The sequence below is a fragment of the Somniosus microcephalus genome, unplaced genomic scaffold, assembly GCF_052327205.1.
Source record: "Somniosus microcephalus isolate GS21.2 unplaced genomic scaffold, FLI_Smic_1.0 unresolved_chr7, whole genome shotgun sequence".
In the NCBI taxonomy this organism is placed as follows: Eukaryota; Metazoa; Chordata; class Chondrichthyes; order Squaliformes; family Somniosidae; genus Somniosus; species Somniosus microcephalus.
The window spans coordinates 11,823,022-11,843,575 of record NW_028225185.1 but is presented as its reverse complement, the minus strand read 5'-3'; the positions used below and the strand labels follow the sequence as shown (position 1 = coordinate 11,843,575).

General features: G+C 53.0%; 1 protein-coding gene across 1 annotated transcript in view; it reads left to right on the top strand.

The window, feature by feature from the left end:
- selenbp1 (selenium binding protein 1) overlaps positions 1 to 20,554 on the top strand; it is a 75,299-nt gene that overhangs the window by 18,123 nt on the left and 36,622 nt on the right. Inside the window, exons 3-4 of the mRNA XM_085978650.1 lie at positions 2,202 to 2,314; positions 10,121 to 10,306. Of these exons, the coding sequence (XP_085834776.1) occupies positions 2,202 to 2,314; positions 10,121 to 10,306 (299 nt within the window). The remainder of the gene's footprint in view (positions 1 to 2,201; positions 2,315 to 10,120; positions 10,307 to 20,554) is intronic.

The window sequence follows — 20,554 nt, the reverse complement described above, 5'->3', positions numbered from 1 at the left end:
ACCTCCGACAGTGCGGCGCTCCCTCAGTACTGCCCCTCCGACAGTGCGGCGCTCCCCCAGTACTGCCCCTCCGACAGTGCGGCACTCCCTCAGTACCGCCCCTCCGACAGTGCGGTACTCCCTCAGTACTGCCCCTCCGACAGTGCGGCCTTCCCTCAGTACTGCCCCTCCGACAGTGCGGCGCTCCCTCAGTACTGCCCCTCCGACAGTGCGGCCTTCCCTCAGTACTGCCCCTCCGACAGTGTGGCACTCCCTCAGTACTGCCCCTCTGACAGTGCGGCGCTCCCTCAGTACCGTCTCTCCGACAGTGCGGCGCTCCCTCAGTACTGCCTCTCCGACAGTGCGGCGCCCCCTCAGTACAGCCCCTCCGACAGTGCGGCACTCCCTCAGTACCGCCCCTCCGACAGTGCGGCGCTCCCTCAGTACTGCCCCTCCGGCGGTGCGGTGCTCCCTCAGTACTGCCCCTCCGACAGTGCGGCGCTCCCTCAGTACCGCCCCTCCGACAGTGCGGCGCTCCCTCAGTACCGCCCCTCCGACATTGCGGCGCTCCCGCAGTACCGCCCCTCCGACAGTGCGGCACTCCCTCAGTACCTTCCCTCCAACAGTGCGGCACTCCCTCAGTACCTTCCCTCCAACAGTGCGGCGCTCCCTCAATACTGCCCCTCCGACAGTGCGGCGCTCCCTCAGTACCGCCCCTCCGACAGTGTGGCGCTCCCTCAGTACCGCCCCTCCGACAGTGCAGCGCTCCCTCAGTACCCGCCCCTCCGACAGTGCGGCGCTCCCTCAGTACCGCCTCTCCGACAGTGCGGCGCTCCCTCAGTACGGCCCCTCCGACAGTGCGGCGCTCCCTCAGTACCCGCCCCTCCGACAGTGCGGCGCTCCCTCAGTACCCGCCTCTCCGACAGTGCGGCGCTCCCTCAGCACTGCCTCTCCGACAGTGCGGCGCTCCCTCAGTACCGCCTCTCCGACAGTGCGGTGCTCCCTCAGTACCGCCCCTCCGACAGTGCGGCGCTCCCTCAGTACCCGCCTCTCCGACAGTGCGGCGCTCCCTCAGCACTGCCTCTCCGACAGTGCGGTGCTCCCTCAGTACCGCCTCTCCGACAGTGCGGCGCTCCCTCAGCACTGCCTCTCCGACAGTGCGGTGCTCCCTCAGTACCGCCTCTCCGACAGTGCAGCGCTGCCTCAGTACCCGCCTCTCCGACAGTGCGGTGCTCCCTCAGTACTGCCCCTCCAACAGTGCGGCGCTCCCTCAGCACCGCCCCTCCGACAGTGTGGCGCTCCCTCAGTACCGCCTCTCCGACAGTGCGGCGCTCCCTCAGCACTGCCTCTCCGACAGTGCGGTGCTCCCTCAGTACCGCCTCTCCGACAGTGCGGTGCTCCCTCAGCACTGCCTCTCCGACAGTGCGGTGCTCCCTCAGTACCGCCTCTCCGACAGTGCGGCGCTCCCTCAGTACCGCCTCTCCGACAGTGCGGTGCTCCCTCAGTACTGCCCCTCCGACAGTGCGGCGCTCCCTCAGTACTGCCCCTCCGACAGTGCGGTGCTCCCTCAGTACTGCCCCTCCGACAGTGCGGTGCTCCCTCAGTACCGCCCCTCCGACAGTGCAGCGCTCCCTCAGTACTGGGTGTCAGTCTAGCTTTATGTGCTCAAGTCCCTGGAGTGGGACTTGAACCCACCACCTTCTGACTCAGAGGCGAGTGTGCTACCAATTGAGCCACAGCTGACAGTGAGGGATAAATATTGGCCCCAGGACACCGGGGAGAACTCCCCCTGCTCTCCTTCCAATAGTGGCCGTGGGATCTTTTGCGTCCACCTGAGAGGGTGGACGGGGCCTCGGTTTAACGCCTCGCAGCGGTCACGCATGTGCAGGAGCTGGTGAACATTGGGGGGTGGCCCTCAACAGCCCAACAAACCTTGTTAAGTGGCCCTCCAGCTCAAATAATTGCCCACCCCTGAGTTAAGGGGAAGCTGGATAAACACATGAGGGAGAAAGGAATCGAAGGATATGGTGATGGGGTGAGATGAAGAAGGGCGGGAGGAGGCTCGCGTGGAGCCTGGTTCTGTGCTGTAAATACTATGTAGATAACAAGAATGTCAAGTGAAAACCGGTCCAGCTTTGCTGCCTCCTCTGTGTCCGCCTTCATACTCGGGTGAAGCGCCCGTGCTTCACGTTGAAATGTTCTGTTTTTTCTTTTAAATGAAGGACCACGGGAGAAAATTGTCTACCTGCCCTGTATCTACAGGAACACTGCAGTTAACAAACCGGACTACCTGGCCACGGCAGACGTCGATCCCGAGTCGCCTACCTACTCTCAGGTAGGTTGGCTGGCTCCAGCAAGGACTTGGCAGGAGTGTAGTGCCGATTCACTAGCGCGTTACCAGGGGTTAGATTATAAGCAGAGATGACCTAAACGCGGCTCGTATTCCCTGGAACATAGAAGATTAAGGGGTGATCTACTCGAGATGACTAAAGGAGTTGATAGGGTAGATGGAGAGAGAAAAACATAAGAAATAGGAGCAGGAGTCGGCCATTCGGCCCCTCGAGCCTGCTCCGCCATTCAATGAGATCATGGCTGATCTTCGACCTCAACTCCATTCACCGGTCCTATCGCCATATCCCTTGATGCCCTTACTAGTCAGAAATCTATCGACTTCTGTTTTGAATATCTCTCTCTTAGGCAGTCCCTCGGAACCGAGGATGACTTGCTTCCACATTAAAAATGAGTTCTCAGGTGACTGATGAGTCCAATGCGGGACCGACAGTCTCTGTCACAGGTGGGGCAGACGGTAGTTGAAGGGGCGGGTGGGTGGGGTGCTTGGGTTGACGTACGCTCCTTGCGCTGCCTGCGCTTGGCTTCCGCTTGCTCCCGGCGAAGAGACTCGAGGTGTTCGGCGCCTTCCCGGATGCTTCTCCTCCACTTTGTGCGGTCTTGGGCCAGGGATTCCCAGATGTCGGTGGGGATGTTACACTTTTTCCAAGGAGGCTTTGAGGGTGTCCTTGAAGCATTTCCTCTGCCCACCTGGGGCTCTCTTGCCCTGTCGGAGCTCCGAGTAAAGCGCTTATTTTGGGAGTCTCGTATTGGGCATGTGGACAATGTGACCTGTCCATCGGAGCTGATCGAGCGTGGTCAGAGCTTCGATGCTGGGGATGTTGGCCTGAGCGAGAACACTGATGTTGGTGCACCTATCCTGCCAATGGATTTGCAGGATCTTGCAGAGGCAGCATTGGTGGTACCTCTCCAGTGCTTTGAGGTGCCTGCTGTACATGGTCCATGTCTCTGAGGCATACAGCAGGGCAGGTATCACTGCTGCTCTGTAGACCATGAGCTTGGTGCCGGTTTTGAGATCCTGGTCCTCAAACATTCTCTTCCTCAGGCGACCGAAGGCTGCACTGGCACACTGAAGGCAGTGTTGGACTTTGTCGTCGATGTCTGCCCTTGTTGACAGTAGGCTCCCAAGGTACCCAATGACTGAGCCTCCACAGCCCTCTGGGGTAGAGAATTCCAAAGATTCACCACCCTCTGAGTGAAGAAATTCCTCCTCATCTCAGTCCTGAATGGCCTACCCTTTATCCTGAGGCTGTGGCCCCTGGTCCTAGACTCCCCAGCCAGGGGAAACATTCTCCCAGCATCCACCCTATCAAGCCCTGTAATAATTTTGAATGCTTCAATGAGATCCCCTCTCATTTTCCTGAATTCAAGAGAATACAGGCCTAGTTTACTCAAACTCTTCTCATACGACAGTCCCGCCATCCCAGGAATCAATCTCGTGAACCTTTGTTGCACTCCCTCTATGGCAAGTATATCCTTCCTTAGGTAAGGAGACCAAAATTGTACACAGTACTCCAGGTGTGGTCTCACCAAGGCCCTATATAATTGGAGTAAGACTTCTTTACTCCTGTACTCAAATCCTCTTGTAATGAAGGCCAGCATACCATTTGCCTTCCTAATTTTAAGGTGATGTCCATCACCTTAAGATTAGAGCCAGGCCGTTCAGGGGCGATGTCAGGAAGCACTTCGTCACACAAAGGCTGGAAGGAGTGTGGAACTCGCTCCCACAAAAAGCAGTAGATGCTGGCTCAATTAATCATTTTAAATCTTGAGACCGATAGATTTTTGCTAGACAAGGGTATTAAGGGATACACGGAGCCAAGACAGGTGGATGGAGTTAGGATACAGACCGACGTCACGGGCAGTGACAGCACAACCCCCCCCCCCCCCCCGCAGACGATACCAGTCACCAGGTTGCCACATTACACAAACTAGGGTTGTATTTCCGGGAATTTAGAAGGTTAAGGGGTGATCTGATCGAAGTTTGCAAGATATTAAGGGGAACTGATAGAGAGAAACTCTTCCCGCTGGTTGGGGATTCTAGGACTAGGGGGCAGAGTCTAAAAATTAGAGCCAGACCTTTCAGGAGTGAAGTTAGGAAACACTTCTACACACAAAGGGTGGTAGAAGTTTGGAACTCTCTTCCGCAAACGGCAATTGATGCTGGGTCAATTAATTTTAAATCGGAGATTGATAGATTTTTGTTAGCCAATGGTATTGAGGGATATGGGCCAAAGGCGGGCAGATGGAGTTGAGGTCGATGATCAGCCATGATCTCATTGAATGGTGGAACAGGCTCGAGGGGCTGAATGGCCTCCTCCTGCCCCTATTGCTTATGTTCTTACGTAAAGCAAGCTCCAGCAAAATGTAGTTACCATTGATGTACGACAACATTAACTAGCTCGTTACTTACTGCCCGTAAGAGACAATGCACTCTGGGGGAAAAATTGAGTTGCGCCCCCTGTCGCGCCCAAAAAGATTAGTGCCCCCGCAGGTGAAATTGAGTGGTAGTGCCCGAAGAGGGAAGCGGGGCGCTGCGAGGGAATATCGCGGCGCTATGTGCCGCAGCGCACGTCGCGCCGCGGTACTGCAGGCCTTCCTCCCCTTCATTAAGGGGAGGGGCCTTGCACAGCGCGACCCAGGGCCCAGCTGGGCCCCCGGGGATCGGGAGTGCCGGCAAAAGACCCCGGCACTCCAGAGAAGGGCCGGGTTCATACAGCGCACCCGGCACTCCGCGGTGGGGAGGGCTGCAGAGGAGGCCGGGGACGGCAACGGGGGCAGGTGCTGGCAGGCGGCCAGCAACAAAAATGGCCGCCCCGGCCGCAGGTAGGCTCCCCCCTGACCCCGTCGGACATAGTGTCCGGCGGTAAGTCTGGGGGGCGTTACTGAAGATCGCGGCCGGGACGCTGCGCACGGCGATGACGTCATCACTGGCGGCGCAGCACCGCGGGGCGCTAACGGTTACCGCCGCTGCTAACCTCCCGTTGAATTGCGCCGTGCCTGGGCGCTAGTTGCTTTGCACCTGTTGTGGAGTATTTTAAACCGACACTCGACACAAGGTTTTAGATCAATAGTCAAGTTGTCTTTATTACACCAGTGGGGAGACAGTCTGCTCGGTCTTTAGCCAGACTTTTACAAATTGATACAGCAAACACTACATTTTTATACATTACAATACACATGGCAGCCTCATGCACAATTCATTCCTGCCACCTGATTGGATCTTGGCCCGCATGCACCTTCACGGATTGGTTACGAATCTTAATGTAAACATGTGTAAGCTGCCTCCTCAGTCAATCACTCAAACTGCTGAATGCTGATTAAAAGATACCTTGGAATGTAACCTAGGTAATAAAGATCTTACGAGCAGTTGAAATGCTGGACATCCTGTCTCCATTTGATTGTTCTATATCTCTCCAAAGGTCAGCTATCTTTGATCGCATCTTTATGGATGTGGACTTTCATGTTCGTCCCTGTCTTTCTTCATAATCATAATCAACTTTTACTGTCATTGTTAGTGCACAAGTGCAGTACAACGAAATGTAGGCTTGCGGCTCCCGAGAGTGTACATTTAGATTAAGACATTTAAACATTCAACATTCATTTGGCTTGTAATACATTAACATAAACATAACCATAATAAAGTGCATTGGCAGATGTGCAGGCTTCAGAGTTTATTTGTGGAGTTCAGTAGGATGACAGCCCTGGGAAAGAAGCTGTTCCTAAATCTGGTCGTTCGGGTGCGAATGCATCTGTAGCGTCTCCCAGATGGCAGGAGGGCGAACAGACTGTGGCTGGGGTGGGTAGGGTCTTTGATGATGGTCCGTGACCTCCGTAAACAGCGTTTCTGGTATATGTGCTCTATGGTCGGTAGCCGGGTGCCGGTAATGCGTGTGATGAAATATTCCATTCATCACTGCCTGTGACTGTGGTTGGTTTCAGTTTCATTTCCCTTACCTCTGTTCCGTTTCCTCACCATTGTATTGTACTATGTGTAGGGCTCCGCCCATACCTGGCCCATTGTATTGTACTATGTGTAGGGCTCCGCCCATACCGGGCCCCCTATGTAAGCTGGCCCAGCCTGCAGCACATCCAGTACGGCAGAACTCTGGATGGAAGATACCTCTCTCCTGTGTGTTACCTTCTAAGTCAATAAAAGCCTTGTTTTGTTTCGCTAACATCGAGTCTCGGATTTATTGAGGCACATCAATGCGTTGGGCAGTTTTGACTACCCGCTGCAGGGCTTTCTGGTCATAGTAGCTACAGCTGCCATACCATACTGTGATACAGTTCGTCAGGATGCTCTCTATTGTGCAGCGGTAAAAGTTAGAGAGGATCAGGGGTGACAGGTTACATCCCTTCAGCCTCCTTAGGAAATATAGGCGCTGCTGGGCCTTCTTCACCAGAGAGGAGGTATTGAGGGACCAGGAGAGGTCTTCCGTGATGTGGACTCCGAGGAACTTAAAGCTGTCCACCATTCAGTGAAATTGCCAGCGATGTCAGTTTAACTCTTTCCCCACTGCAGCGCCCTGTTAGCACCCTCTTAGGGCGCTAACCGGAGCCGCAAAGCAACCGAATTTTTCCCCCTCGATTTTTCAGCGGCCCAGAAACATCGCCCTGTGAGATGAGCTAACCTGGCGCAGACTGGGGTCTGAACTTGAGGTCTTAAGTAGTCTCAGTTATGAAAAACTGACGTGTTAATGCCAAGATAAGTGACTCGCATCTGATTTTCTCCACTTAATCATTCCACAAACAGCGGAACTAATGCTGTCAACATTCTCCAGTGTCCATGTTGAAAGAGATTGAATCAAATTTCTCAGAGAATCAATGTTACGCTTTGCATTCCCAATCGGAAACAAACAAAGGACTCTGTTTATAGAACTAGCAATCGCAGTTATTGCCAGCATGACCCTCAATTTCCATTCATTCGCACAAATAAATCCTGCCTTGAATTCCATATCTGCTAAGATTTTTTACTGCCAACAACCTTGGCTAAATAAAACGATACAACTGCTGATTTATTTTCTTTTTCACTTCCTGTAGGCACAGACTCTCAGTTGGGTACAGGGCTACAATGCCAGATGCCCTGAAGTGCCTGGCTCAAGGGGCTCCACTTCAGAATTTCAGCTACCTATTTGACCATAATGGGCATCGCAGCAGATCCTGACCCTGTAGGGGCACTCTTCTAAGACTAGGTTAATGCATGTTGTTGGAGCTTTACTCTGTATCTAACCCGTGCTGTACCTGCCCCGCGATTGTTTGATGGGACAGTGTAGAGGGAGCTTTACTCTGTATCTAACCCGTGCTGTACCTGCCCTGGGAGTGTTTGATGGGACAGTGTAGAGGGAGCTTTACCCTGTATCTAACCCGTGCTGTACCTGCCCCGCGATTGTTTGATGGGACAGTGTAGAGGGAGCTTTACTCTGTATCTAACCCGTGCTGTACCTGCCCTGGGAGTGTTTGATGGGACAGTGTAGAGGGAGCTTTACTCTGTATCTAACCCGTGCTGTACCTGCCCTGGGAGTGTTTGATGGGACAGTGTAGAGGGAGCTTTACTCTGTATCTAACCCGTGCTGTACCTGCCCCACGATTGTTTGATGGGACAGTGTAGAGGGAGCTTTACTCTGTACCTAACCCGTGCTGTACCTGCCCCCGGGATTGTTTGATGGGACAGTGTAGAGGGAGCTTTACTCTGTATCTAACCCGTGCTGTACCTGCCCTGGGAGTGTTGGTTGGGACAGTGTAGAGGGAGCTTTACTCTGTATCTAACCCGTGCTGTACCTGCCCTGGGAGTATTTGATGGGACAGTGTAGAGGGAGCTTTACTCTGTATCTAACCCGTGCTGTACCTGCCCTGGGAGTGTTTGATGGGGCAGTGTAGAGGGAGCTTTACTCTGTATCTAATCCGTGCTGTACCTGCCCTGGGATTGTTTGATGGGACAGTGTAGAGGGAGCTTTGCTCTGTATCTAACCTGTGCTGTACCTGCCCTGGGAGTGTTTGATGGGACAGTGTAGAGGGAGCTTTGCTCTGTATCTAACCCGTGCTGTACCTGCCCTGGGATTGTTTGATGGGGCAGTGTAGAGGGAGATTTACTCTGTATCTAACCCCGTGTTGTACCTGCCCTGGGATTGTTTGATGGGACAGTGTAGAGGGAGCTTTACTCTGTATCTAACCCGTGCTGTACCTTCCCTGGGATTGTTTGATGGGGCAGTGTAGAGGGAGCTTTACTCTGTATCTAACCCCGTGCTGTACCTGCCCTGGGAGTGTTTGATGGGACAGTGTAGAGGGAGCTTTACTCGGTATCTAACCCATGCTGTACCTACCCTGGGAGTGTTTGATGGGACAGTGTAGAGGGAGGTATACTCTGTATCTAACCCGTGCTGTACCTGCCCTGGGAGTGCTTGATGGGAATGTGTAGAGGGAGCTTTACTCTGTATCTAACCCGTGCTGTACCTGCCCTGGGAGTGTTTGATGGGACAGTGTAGAGGGAGCTTTACTCTGTATCTAACCCCGTGCTGTACCTGCCCTGGGAGTGTTTGATGGGACAGTGTAGAGGGAGTTTTACTCTGTATCTAACCCGTGGTGTACCTGCCCTGGTAGTGTTTGATGGGACAGTGTAGAGGGAGCTTTACTCTGTATCTAACCCATGCTGTACCTGTCCTGGGAGTGATTAATGGGGACAGTGTAGAGGGAGCTTTACTCTGTATCTAACCCGTGCTGTACCTGCCCTGGGAGTGCTTAATGGGGACAGTGTAGAGGGAGCTTTACTCTGTATCTAACCCGTGGTGTACCTGCCCTGGTAGTGTTTGATGGGACAGTGTAGGGGGAGCTTTACTCTGTATCTAACCCATGCTGTACCTGTCCTGGGAGTGATTAATGGGGACAGTGTAGAGGGAGCTTTACTCTGTATCTAACCCGTGCTGTACCTGCCCTGGGAGTGCTTGATGGGACAGTGTAGAGGGAGCTTTACTCTGTATCTAACCTGGGCTGTGGTGGAAGTGTTTGTTGCTGACACTGGGTGTAGAAAACAAATAAAAAGTGGGACAGTGTTCCATTCTCAACATTAACTTGATAGCCACATACACAAAGTGACCTGAAATGCTCTTTGTTTTCAGACAACAATTTGCATTTATATTGGGCCTTCAATGCAATAAAACATCCCACGGCGCGTCGCAGGAGCGATTATCAAACAAAATTGGACATGAGCCACATAAGGAGATAGCAGGACAGGCGACCAAAAGCTTGGTCAAAGGTCGGTTTTAAGGAGCAGCTTAAAGGAGGAAAGAGAGAGGCGGAGAGGTTTAGGGAGGGAATTCCAGAGCTCGGGGCCCAGGCAGCTGAAGGCACGGCCACTGTGCCCTTGGATTGAGTATAAAGCAAGGCTTTAATCAACTTGTTTCAAAACATGGAGGTCTAGTTGTACTTCACTAGTTCCTGTCTTACAAAATGTCCTGGGCAAGCTGGGCCCACGCCCGAGTATTTATACTCCTTGGACGGCGCCACCAGCTGGCTGTCCAGTGTTATTTCATGAGTCTTTCTTCATGGATCATAAGATTCATAACAGCCGCCAATGCTGGCGCGATGGAAATCGCGGGGGGGGGGGGGTGGGTGCGGGGATGTGCGAGAGGCCAGAATTGGAGGAGAGCGGAGATCTCGGAGGGTTGTGGGGCTGGAGGAGGTTACAGAGGGGGCGGGTGGCGGCGAGGAGGCCTTGGAGGGGATTGGAACACGAGGCTGAGAAATCTAAACTCAGAATCTACAAATCACCGTGAGTATGTCTTGCTTTCTCCAGGTTATTCATCGCCTGCCGATGCCCAACGTGAAAGACGAGCTCCATCACTCTGGGTGGAATGCTTGCAGCAGTTGCTATGGAGACGCGTCCAAAACGCGGAACCGGCTGATCTTGCCATCCCTGATCTCGTCCAGAATTTACGTGGTTGACGTTGGGACGGATGCCCGGGCTCCTAGAATGCATAAGGTGATTGCTTTCGGTTCTACACCTCAACCACCTCCACTCTTTCAGCACAGCAGTCACCACTCTGTCTCCTTCAGGCCGTATGGCCTTTCGGATAATGAAGGGGTTTCGATAGGGTAGATGTAAGAGAAGATATTTCCACTTGTGGGGGAGACCAGAACTAGGGGCCATCGATGTAAGATAGTCACCAATAAATACAATCGGGAATTGAGGAGAAACTTCTTTACCCAGAGAGTGGTGAGAATGTGGAACTCGCTACCACAGGGAGTGGTTGAGGCGAAGAGCATCGATGCAATTAAGGGGAAGCTGGAGAAGTACATGAGGGAGAAAGGAATAGAAGGATATGGTGATGGGGTGAGATGAAGAGGGGTGGGAGGAGGCTCGTGTGGAGCAGAAACACCGGTATGGAGCAGTGGGGCCGAATGGCCTGTTTCTGTGCTGTAAATACTATGTAGCACAGGAGCTCTATGATACACCTGGCATCTCATTCAGGAGATACAGGGGCTCTATGATACACCGGGGGTCTTGTTCAGGAGATACAGGGGCTCTATGATACACCTGGGGTCTTGTTCAGGAGATACAGGGGCTCTATGATACACCTGGGGGTCTTGTTCAGGAGATAAAGGGGCTCTATGATACACCAGGGGTCTCGTTCAGGAGATACAGGGGCTCTATGATACACCTGGGGTCTCGTTCAGGAGATACAGGGGCTCTATGATACACCTGGGGTCTCGTTCAGGAGATACAGGGGCTCTATGACACACCTGGGGTCTTGTTCAGGAGTTACAGGAGCTCTATGATACACCTAGGGTCTTGTTCAGGAGGTACAGGGGCTCTATGATACACCTGGGTCTTGCTCAGGAGATACAGGGGCTCTATGATACACCGGGGTCTTGTTCAGGAGATACAGGGGCTCTATGATACACCTGGGGTCTTGTTCAGGAGATACAGGGGCTCTATGATACACCTGGGTCTTGCTCATGAGATACAGGGGCTCTATGATACACCTGGGTCTTGTTCAGGAGATACAGGGGCTCTATGATACACCTGGGGTCTTGTTCAGGAGATACAGGGGCTCTATGATACACCGGGGGTCTTGTTCAGGAGATACAGGGGCTCTATGATACACCTGGGGTCTTGTTCAGGAGATACAGGGGTTCTATGATACACCTGGGTCTTGTTCAGGAGATACAGGGGCTCTATGATACACCTGGGGTCTTGTTCAGGAGATACAGGGGCTCTATGATACACCAGGGGTCTTGTTCAGGAGGTACAGGGGCTCTATGATATACCTGGGGTCTCGTTCAGGAGATACAGGAACTCCATGATACACCGGGGGTCTCGTTCAGGAGATACAGGGGCTCTATGATACACCTGGGGTCTTGTTCAGGAGGTACAGGGGCTCTATGATATACCTGGGGTCTTGTTCAGGAGATACAGGAACTCTATGATATACCTGGGGTCTTGTTCAGGAGATACAGGGGCTCTATGATACACCTGGGTCTTGTTCAGGAGATACAGGGGCTCTATGATACACCTGGGTCTTGTTCAGGAGATACAGGGGCTCTATGATACACCTGGGGTCTTGTTCAGGAGATACAGGGGCTCTATGATACACCTGGGTCTTGTTCAGGAGATACAGCGGCTCTATGATACACCTGGGGTCTTGTTCAGGAGATACAGGGGCTCTATGATACACCTGGGTCTTGTTCAGGAGATACAGGGGCACTATGATACACCTGGGGTCTTGTTCAGGAGATACAGGGGTTTATGATACACCGGGGGTCTCGTTCAGGAGATACAGGGGCTCTATGATACACCTGGGGTCTTGTTCAGGAGATACAGGGGCTCTATGATACACCTGGGTCTTGTTCAGGAGGTACAGGGGCTCTATGATACACCTGGGGTCTCGTTCAGGAGATACAGGGGCTGTATGATACACCTGGGTCTTGTTCAGGAGATACAGGGGCTCTATGATACACCTGGGGTCTTGTTCAGGAGATACAGGGGCTCTATGATACACCTGGGGTCTTGTTCAGGAGATACAGGGGCTCTATGATACACCTGGGGTCTTGTTCAGGAGATACAGGGGCTCTATGATACACCGGGGGTCTTGTTCAGGAGATACAGGGGCTCTATGATACACCTGTGTCTTGTTCAGGAGATACAGGGGCTCTATGATACACCTGGGGTCTCGTTCAGGAGATACAGGGGCTCTATGATACACCGGGGGTCTTGTTCAGGAGATACAGGGGCTCTATGATACACCTGGGGTCTTGTTCAGGAGATACAGGGGCTCTATGATACACCAGGGGTCTTGTTCAGGAGATACAGGGGCTCTATGATACACCTGGGTCTTGTTCAGGAGATACAGGAGTTCTATGATACACCTGGGGTCTTGTTCAGGAGATACAGGGGCTCTATGATACACCGGGGGTCTTGTTCAGGAGATACAGGGGCTCTATGATACACCTAGGGTCTTGTTCAGGAGATACAGGGGCTCTATGATACACCAGGGGTCCTGTTCAGGAGATACAGGGGCTCTATGATACACCTGGGTTCTTGTTCAGGAGATACAGTGGCTCTATGATACACCTGGGGTCTTGTTCAGGAGATGCAGGGGCTCTATGATATACCTGGGGTCTTGTTCAGGAGGTACAGGGGCTCTATGATACACCTGGGGTCTCGTTCAGGAGATACAGGGGCTGTATGATACACCTGGGTCTTGTTCAGGAGATACAGGGGCTCTATGATACACCTGGGGTCTTGTTCAGGAGATACAGGGGCTCTATGATACACCTGGGGTCTTGTTCAGGAGATACAGGGGCTCTATGATACACCTGGGGTCTTGTTCAGGAGATACAGGGGCTCTATGATACACCGGGGGTCTTGTTCAGGAGATACAGGGGCTCTATGATACACCTGTGTCTTGTTCAGGAGATACAGGGGCTCTATGATACACCTGGGGTCTCGTTCAGGAGATACAGGGGCTCTATGATACACCGGGGGTCTTGTTCAGGAGATACAGGGGCTCTATGATACACCTGGGGTCTTGTTCAGGAGATACAGGGGCTCTATGATACACCAGGGGTCTTGTTCAGGAGATACAGGGGCTCTATGATACACCTGGGTCTTGTTCAGGAGATACAGGGGTTCTATGATACACCGGGGGTCTTGTTCAGGAGATACAGGGGCTCTATGATACACCTAGGGTCTTGTTCAGGAGATACAGGGGCTCTATGATACACCAGGGGTCCTGTTCAGGAGATACAGGGGCTCTATGATACACCTGGGTTCTTGTTCAGGAGATACAGTGGCTCTATGATACACCTGGGGTCTTGTTCAGGAGATGCAGGGGCTCTATGATATACCTGGGGTCTTGTTCAGGAGATACAGGGGCTCTATGATACACCTGGGGTCTTGTTCAGGAGATACAGGGGCTCTATGATACACCTGGGTCTTGTTCAGGAGATACAGGGGCTCTATGATACACCTGGGTCTTGTTCAGGAGATACAGGGGCTCTATGATACACCTGGGGTCTTGTTCAGGAGATACAGGGGCTCTATGATACACCTGGGGTCTTGTTCAGGAGGTACAGGGGCTCTATGATACACCTGGGTCTTGTTCAGGAGATACAGGGGCTCTATGATACACCTGGGTCTTGTTCAGGAGATACAGGGGCTCCATGATACACCTGGGATCTTGTTCAGGAGATACAGGGGCTCTATGATACACCTGGGGTCTTGTTCAGGAAATACAGGGGCTCTATGATACACCTGGGGTCTTTTTCAGGAGATACAGGGGCTCTATGATACACCTGGGGTCTTGTTCAGGAGATACAGGGGCTCTATGATACACTTGGGGTCCCGTTCAGGAGATACAGGGGCTCTATGATACACCGGGGGTCTTGTTCAGGAGATACAGGGGCTCTATGATACACCTGGGGTCTTGTTCAGGAGATACAGGGGCTCTATGATACACCTGGGGCCTCGTTCAGGAGATACAGCGGCTCTATGATACACCTGGGGTCTTGTTCAGGAGGTAGAGGGGCTCTATGATACACCTGGGTCTTGTTCAGGAGATACAGGGGCTCTATGATACACCTGGGGTCTTGTTCAGGAGATACAGGTGCTCTATGATACACCGGGGGTCTCGTTCAGGAGATACAGGGGCTCTATGATACACCTGGGTCTTGTTCAGGAGATACAGGGGCTCTATGATACACCTGGGGTCTTGTTCAGGAGATAGAGGGGCTCTATGATACACCTGGGGTCTTGTTCAGGAGATACAGGGGCGCTATGATACACCTGGGGTCTTGTTCAGGAGATACAGGGGCTCTATGATACACCTGGGGTCTTGTTCAGGAGATACAGGGGCTCTATGATACACTTGGGGTCTCGTTCAGGAGATACAGGGGCTCTATGATACACCGGGGGTCTTGTTCAGGAGATACAGGGGCTCTATGATACACCTGGGGTCTTGTTCAGGAGATACAGGGGCTCTATGATACACCTGGGGCCTCGTTCAGGAGATACAGGGGCTCTATGATACACCTGGGGTCTTGTTCAGGAGATACAGGTGCTCTATGATACACCTAGGGTCTTGTTCAGGAGATACAGGGGCTCTATGATACACCTGGGGTCTTATTCAGGAGATACAGGGGCTCTATGATACACCGGGGATCTTGTTCAGGAGATACAGAGGCTCTATGATACACCTGGGGTCTCGTTCAGGAGATACAGGGGCTCTATGATACACCTGGGGTCTCGTTCAGGAGATACAGGGGCTCTATGATACACCTGGGGTCTCGTTCAGGAGATACAGGGGCTCTATGATACACCTGGGGTCTCGTTCAGGAGATACAGGGGCTCTATGATACACCTGGGGTCTCGTTCAGGAGATACAGAGGCCCTATGATACACCTGGGGTCTCGTTCAGGAGATACAGGGGCTCTATGATACACCTGGGGTCTCGTTCAGGAGATACAGGGGCTCTGTAGTGGTTCGAGTAGATCGCCACTAAAATAAGAGAGTTTGACTTCGACGAACAATTAACAAGTTGTTTATTTACAGGAGCAGACTAATTACATCAGGTAAGATGGCAGGTAAGATGGCTGACTGTAGGAGCACCATGATATAGGTCTTGTCCCAGCGGGGACTCCACGAAGACTAACTGTAGGAGCACTGTGGAGAGTGTGATGACGTCATCACGCTCTGCTGTGTGTTCCCGCGCTTTGGGTGTCACGTGACCGCGTCGTGATGTCAGCACGTTCGCGTGCGCTTAGGCGGTCCCGTGACCTGCGCCGTTGCTTCGGTGCATCTCCCCGGTACGGAGGCTGGCCGTTGAGGCCGAGGTCGCGAAGCCAGGCTGTGCCGGTGCTTGCCGCGGGAGCGGGAGATCGCGTCGCTCCCGTCGGCTGGCCGATGCGGCCGAAGTTGCGGTAGGCCGGGCTGTGCCGGTGGCCGTCATGGAAGACCGAGTCGGGCTGGCCGCCGGCGTGCATGCGTCACGTGATGCGTGACGTCAGCGCGTTAGGTCGCCTCTTAAAGGGGCAATGGCCCAACAGGTAAGTTAAAGGGGCAACGGCCCCAACAGGTAAGTTATACATACATAAGTAAGTTAAGTACATAGTTAGGTAAGTTAAAGGGAATTATTATGTATATATAAGGGATCTATATGTAAGGGACAACTGGTGGTACCGCCACATGGGCCCCCCCAGAATTCGCTTTAACGAAAGTCCACGGATGAGATGGTCTGACGAGCTGGTGGTCACGGCGGTCGTGCTGTCTCGGCTTGGTAGGCGAGGTATGAAGATACTGCTCGTGAGGAGATCCGTACGCACGTCGTGGCGAATAAAATGTATCCGTCAGGTGAAGGACCGTGGAGACGTGCGAAACAGCAGGCCTTATCAGAGTGACGGGCAGATTGGGCGGATGCGGGCGATGTCTCCGTTGACTGGTGAGCGAAACCTTCAGGAGGCTGGAACGCACAGAACAGTGTGTGCCATAATGCTACGACATTAACAGAACGGAGGGTGAAGAGTTGCTGTGTTGATCTGTGATCAGAGCAACTTCCACGTGTTGATCGCGGCCGCAGGATGCCCGTTGGACCCGTCCTCGATGTATACAGCTTCAATAGACATTTGCATTTGTTAAAAGGGAAAACTGGAGATAGGGCGGCAACGGTCCAGGTTGTTGTTGCTTTCAGGAGGGGTTAACTCTGCCTGGAGGGCGGCAACACTTGTAACTGTTGTAAATTTAGGAGAAAACAGCCGGGAGGGCGGCACGCTTTTTGTTCACGCCGAATCGTGTAGTAGGTAACACAACCAGCAGGCTGAAGGGCTGGTGCATCGTCGGCGGAGAAGGAGTCGTCAGTGTTCACGAGGGATGGGTTCTCATGGTTCGTGAGGGATGGGTCCTCGTGCGCGCTCCGATCTTGTAGGCCCGAACATGCTGTACCCCGCGCTTGGAGAGATTTATACTTGCTGTCGCTGTGGACGTAGAGGCGGACGATCCGTGTGGCGGTAGGAAAGACGAGTACGGGGACCGTGAGCAAGTGCGTGGTCTGCGCCGCATCGATGTTCTCGTCGAATGGGGCTTCTACCGGTATAAAGCACGAGGGAGACTGTGGCTCCCTGGATTGCGGTGGCGACAGCAAAATGGCTGGTGCTTCCATGGCGTGCTTCTTTTGTGAAAATTGCTCACAAAAAAAAAACGAACGGTGTCCGGTTGAGGTTTGTCCGTGTCAAACAGGATCTGCTCCAGGCTGCGCTTACCTTGCGAATACGTTTGCAAAGACGGGGTCGTCTTTGGCGGAGTGAGGCGGTTGCGGTTCCGTGGTTGTTCGTCGGTTGTGTGTTGGTCGTCTTGTGGGAAGACGAGGTTCAGGTGCGCGTTGCTACCGTGAAAATCGTTCACGGATACGGGTTCACCAATTGTAGCGTTGGAATTGATGAGCTCCCGTACTCACGTCGTTGGGTCACCAATGTAGCGGTTCGAGTAGATCGCCACTAAAATAAGAGAGTTTGACTTCGACGAACAATTAACAAGTTGTTTATTTACAGGAGCAGACTAATTACATCAGGTAAGATGGCAGGTAAGATGGCTGACTGTAGGAGACCCGTGATATAGGTCTTGCCCCAGCGGGGACTCCACGAAGACTAACTGTAGGAGCACTGTGGAGAGCGTGATGACGTCATCACGCTCTGCTGTGTGTTCCCGCGCTTTGGGCGTCACGTGACCGCGTCGTGATGTCAGCACGTTCGCGTGCGCTTAGGCGGTCCCGTGACCTGCACCGTTGCTTCGGTGCATCTCCCCGGTACGGAGGCTGGCCGTTGAGGCCGAGGTCGCGAAGCCAGGCTGTGCCGGTGCTTGCCGCGGGAGCGGGAGATCGCGTCACTCCCGTCGGCTGGCCGATGCGGCCGAAGCTGCGGTTGGCCGGGCTGTGCCAGCGGCCGTCTTGGGAGACCGAGTCGGGCCGGCGGCCGGCGCGCATGCGTCACGTGATGCGTGACGTCAGCGCGTTAGGTCGCCTCTTAAAGGGGCAATGGCCCAACAGGTAAGTTAAAGGGGCAACGGCCCCAACAGGTAAGTTATACATACATAAGTAAGTTAAGTACATAGTTAGGTAAGTTAAAGGGAATTATGTATATATATCTATATGTAAGGGACAACTGGTGGTACCGCCACAGCTCTATGATACACCTGGGGTCCAGTTCAGGAGATACAGGGGCTCTATGATACACCGGGGGTCTTGTTCAGGAGATACAGGGGCTCTATGATACACCTGGGGTCTTGTTCAGGAGATACAGGGGCTCTATGATACACCTGGGGTCTAGTTCAGGAGATACAGGGGCTCCTTGATACACCTGGGGTCTTGTTCAGGAGATACAGGGGCTCTATGATACACCTGGGGTCTAGTTCAGGAGATACAGGGGCTCTATGATACACCTGGGTCTTGTTCAGGAGATACAGGGGCTCTATGATACACCTGGGGTCTTGTTCAGGAGATACAGGGGCTCTATGATACACCGGGGGTCTTGTTCAGGAGATACAGGGGCTCTATGATACACCTGGGGTCTTGTTCAGGAGATACAGGGGCTCTATGATACACCTGGGGTCTTGTTCAGGAGATATAGGGGCTCTATGATACACCTGGGGTCTTGTTCAGGAGATACAGGGGCTCTATGATACACCTGGGGTCTTGTTCAGGAGATACAGGGGCTCTATGATACACCTGGGGTCTTGTTCAGGAGATATAGGGGATCTATGATACACCAGGGGTCCTGTTCACGAGATACAGGGGCTCTATGATACACTGGGGGTCTTGTTCAGGAGATATAGGGGCTCTAGGATGCACTTGGGGTCTTGTTCAGGAGATACAGGGGCTCCATGATACACCTTGGTCTTGTTCAGGAGATACAGGGGCTCTATGATACACCTGGGGTCTTGTTCAGGAGATACAGGGGCTCTATGATACACCGGGGGTCTTGTTCAGGAGATACAGGGGCTCTATGATACACCTGGGGTCTTGTGCAGGAGATACAGGGGCTCTATGATACACCTGGGGTCTTGTTCAGGAGATACAGGGGCTCTATGATACAGCTGGGTCTTGTTCAGGAGATACAGGGGCTCTATGATACACCTGGGGTCTTGTTCAGGAGATACTGGGGCTCTATGATACACCTGGGGTCTTGTTCAGGAGATACAGGGGCTCTATGATACACCTGGGGTCTTGTTCAGGAGATACAGTGGCTCTATGATACACCTGGGTTCTTGTTCAGGAGATACAGGGGCTCTATGATATACCTGGGGTCTTGTTCAGGAGATACAGGGGCTCTATGATACACCTGGGGTCTTGTTCAGGAGATACAGGGGCTCTATGATACACCTGGGTCTTGTTCAGGAGATACAGGGGCTCTATGATACACCTGGGTCTTGTTCAGGAGATACAGGGGCTCTATGATACACCTGGGGTCTTGTTCAGGAGATACAGGGGCTCTATGATACCCCTGGGGTCTTGTTCAGGAGGTACAGGGGCTCTATGATACACCTGGGTCTTGTTCAGGAGCTACAGGGGCTCTATGATACACCTGGGTCTTGTTCAGGAGATACAGGGGCTCGATGATACACCTGGGATCTTGTTCAGGAGATACAGGGGCTCTATGATACACCTGGGGTCTTGTTCAGGAGATACAGGGGCTCTATGATACACCTGGGGTCTTGTTCAGGAGATACAGGGGCTCTATGATACACTTGGGGTCCCGTTCAGGAAATACAGGGGCTCTATGATACACCGGGGGTCTTGTTCAGGAGATACAGGGGCTCTATGATACACCTGGGGTCTTGTTCAGGAGATACAGGGGCTCTATGATACACCTGGGGCCTCGTTCAGGAGATACAGCGACTCTATGATACACCTGGGGTCTTGTTCAGGAGGTACAGGGGCTCTATGATACACCTGGGTCTTGTTCAGGAGATACAGGGGCTCTATGATACACCTGGGGTCTTGTTCAGGAGATACAGGTGCTCTATGATACACCGGGGGTCACGTTCAGGAGATACAGGGGCTCTATGATACACCTGGGTCTTGTTCAGGAGACACAGGGGCTCTATGATGCACCTGGGGTCTTTTTCAGGAGATACAGGGGCTCTATGATACAACTGGCGTCTCGTGCAGGAGATACAGGGGCTCTATTATACACCTGGGTCTTGTTCAGGAGATACAGGGGCTCTATGATACACCTGGGGTCTCGTTCAGGAGATACAGGGGCTCTATGATACACCTGGGGTCTCGTTCAGGAGATACAGGGTCTCTATGATTCACCGGGGGTCTTGTTCAGGAGATACAGGGGCTCTATGATACACCTGGGGTCTCGTTCAGGAGATACAGGGGCTCTATGATACACCTAGGGTCTTGTTCAGGGGATACAGGGGCTCTATGATACACCTGGGGTCCTGTTCAGGAGATACAGAGGCTCTATGATACACCTGGGGTCCTGTTCAGGAGATACAGGGGCTCTATGATACACCTGGGGTCTTGTTCAGGAGATACAGGGGCTCTATGATACACCTGGGGTCTTGTTCAGGAGATACAGGGGCTCTATGATACACCAGGGATCCTGTTCACGAGATACAGGGGCTCTATGATGCACTGGGGGTCTTGTTCAGGAGATATAGGGGCTCTAGGATGCACTTGGGGTCTTGTTCAGGAGATACAGGGGCTCTATGATACACCTGGGTCTTGTTCAG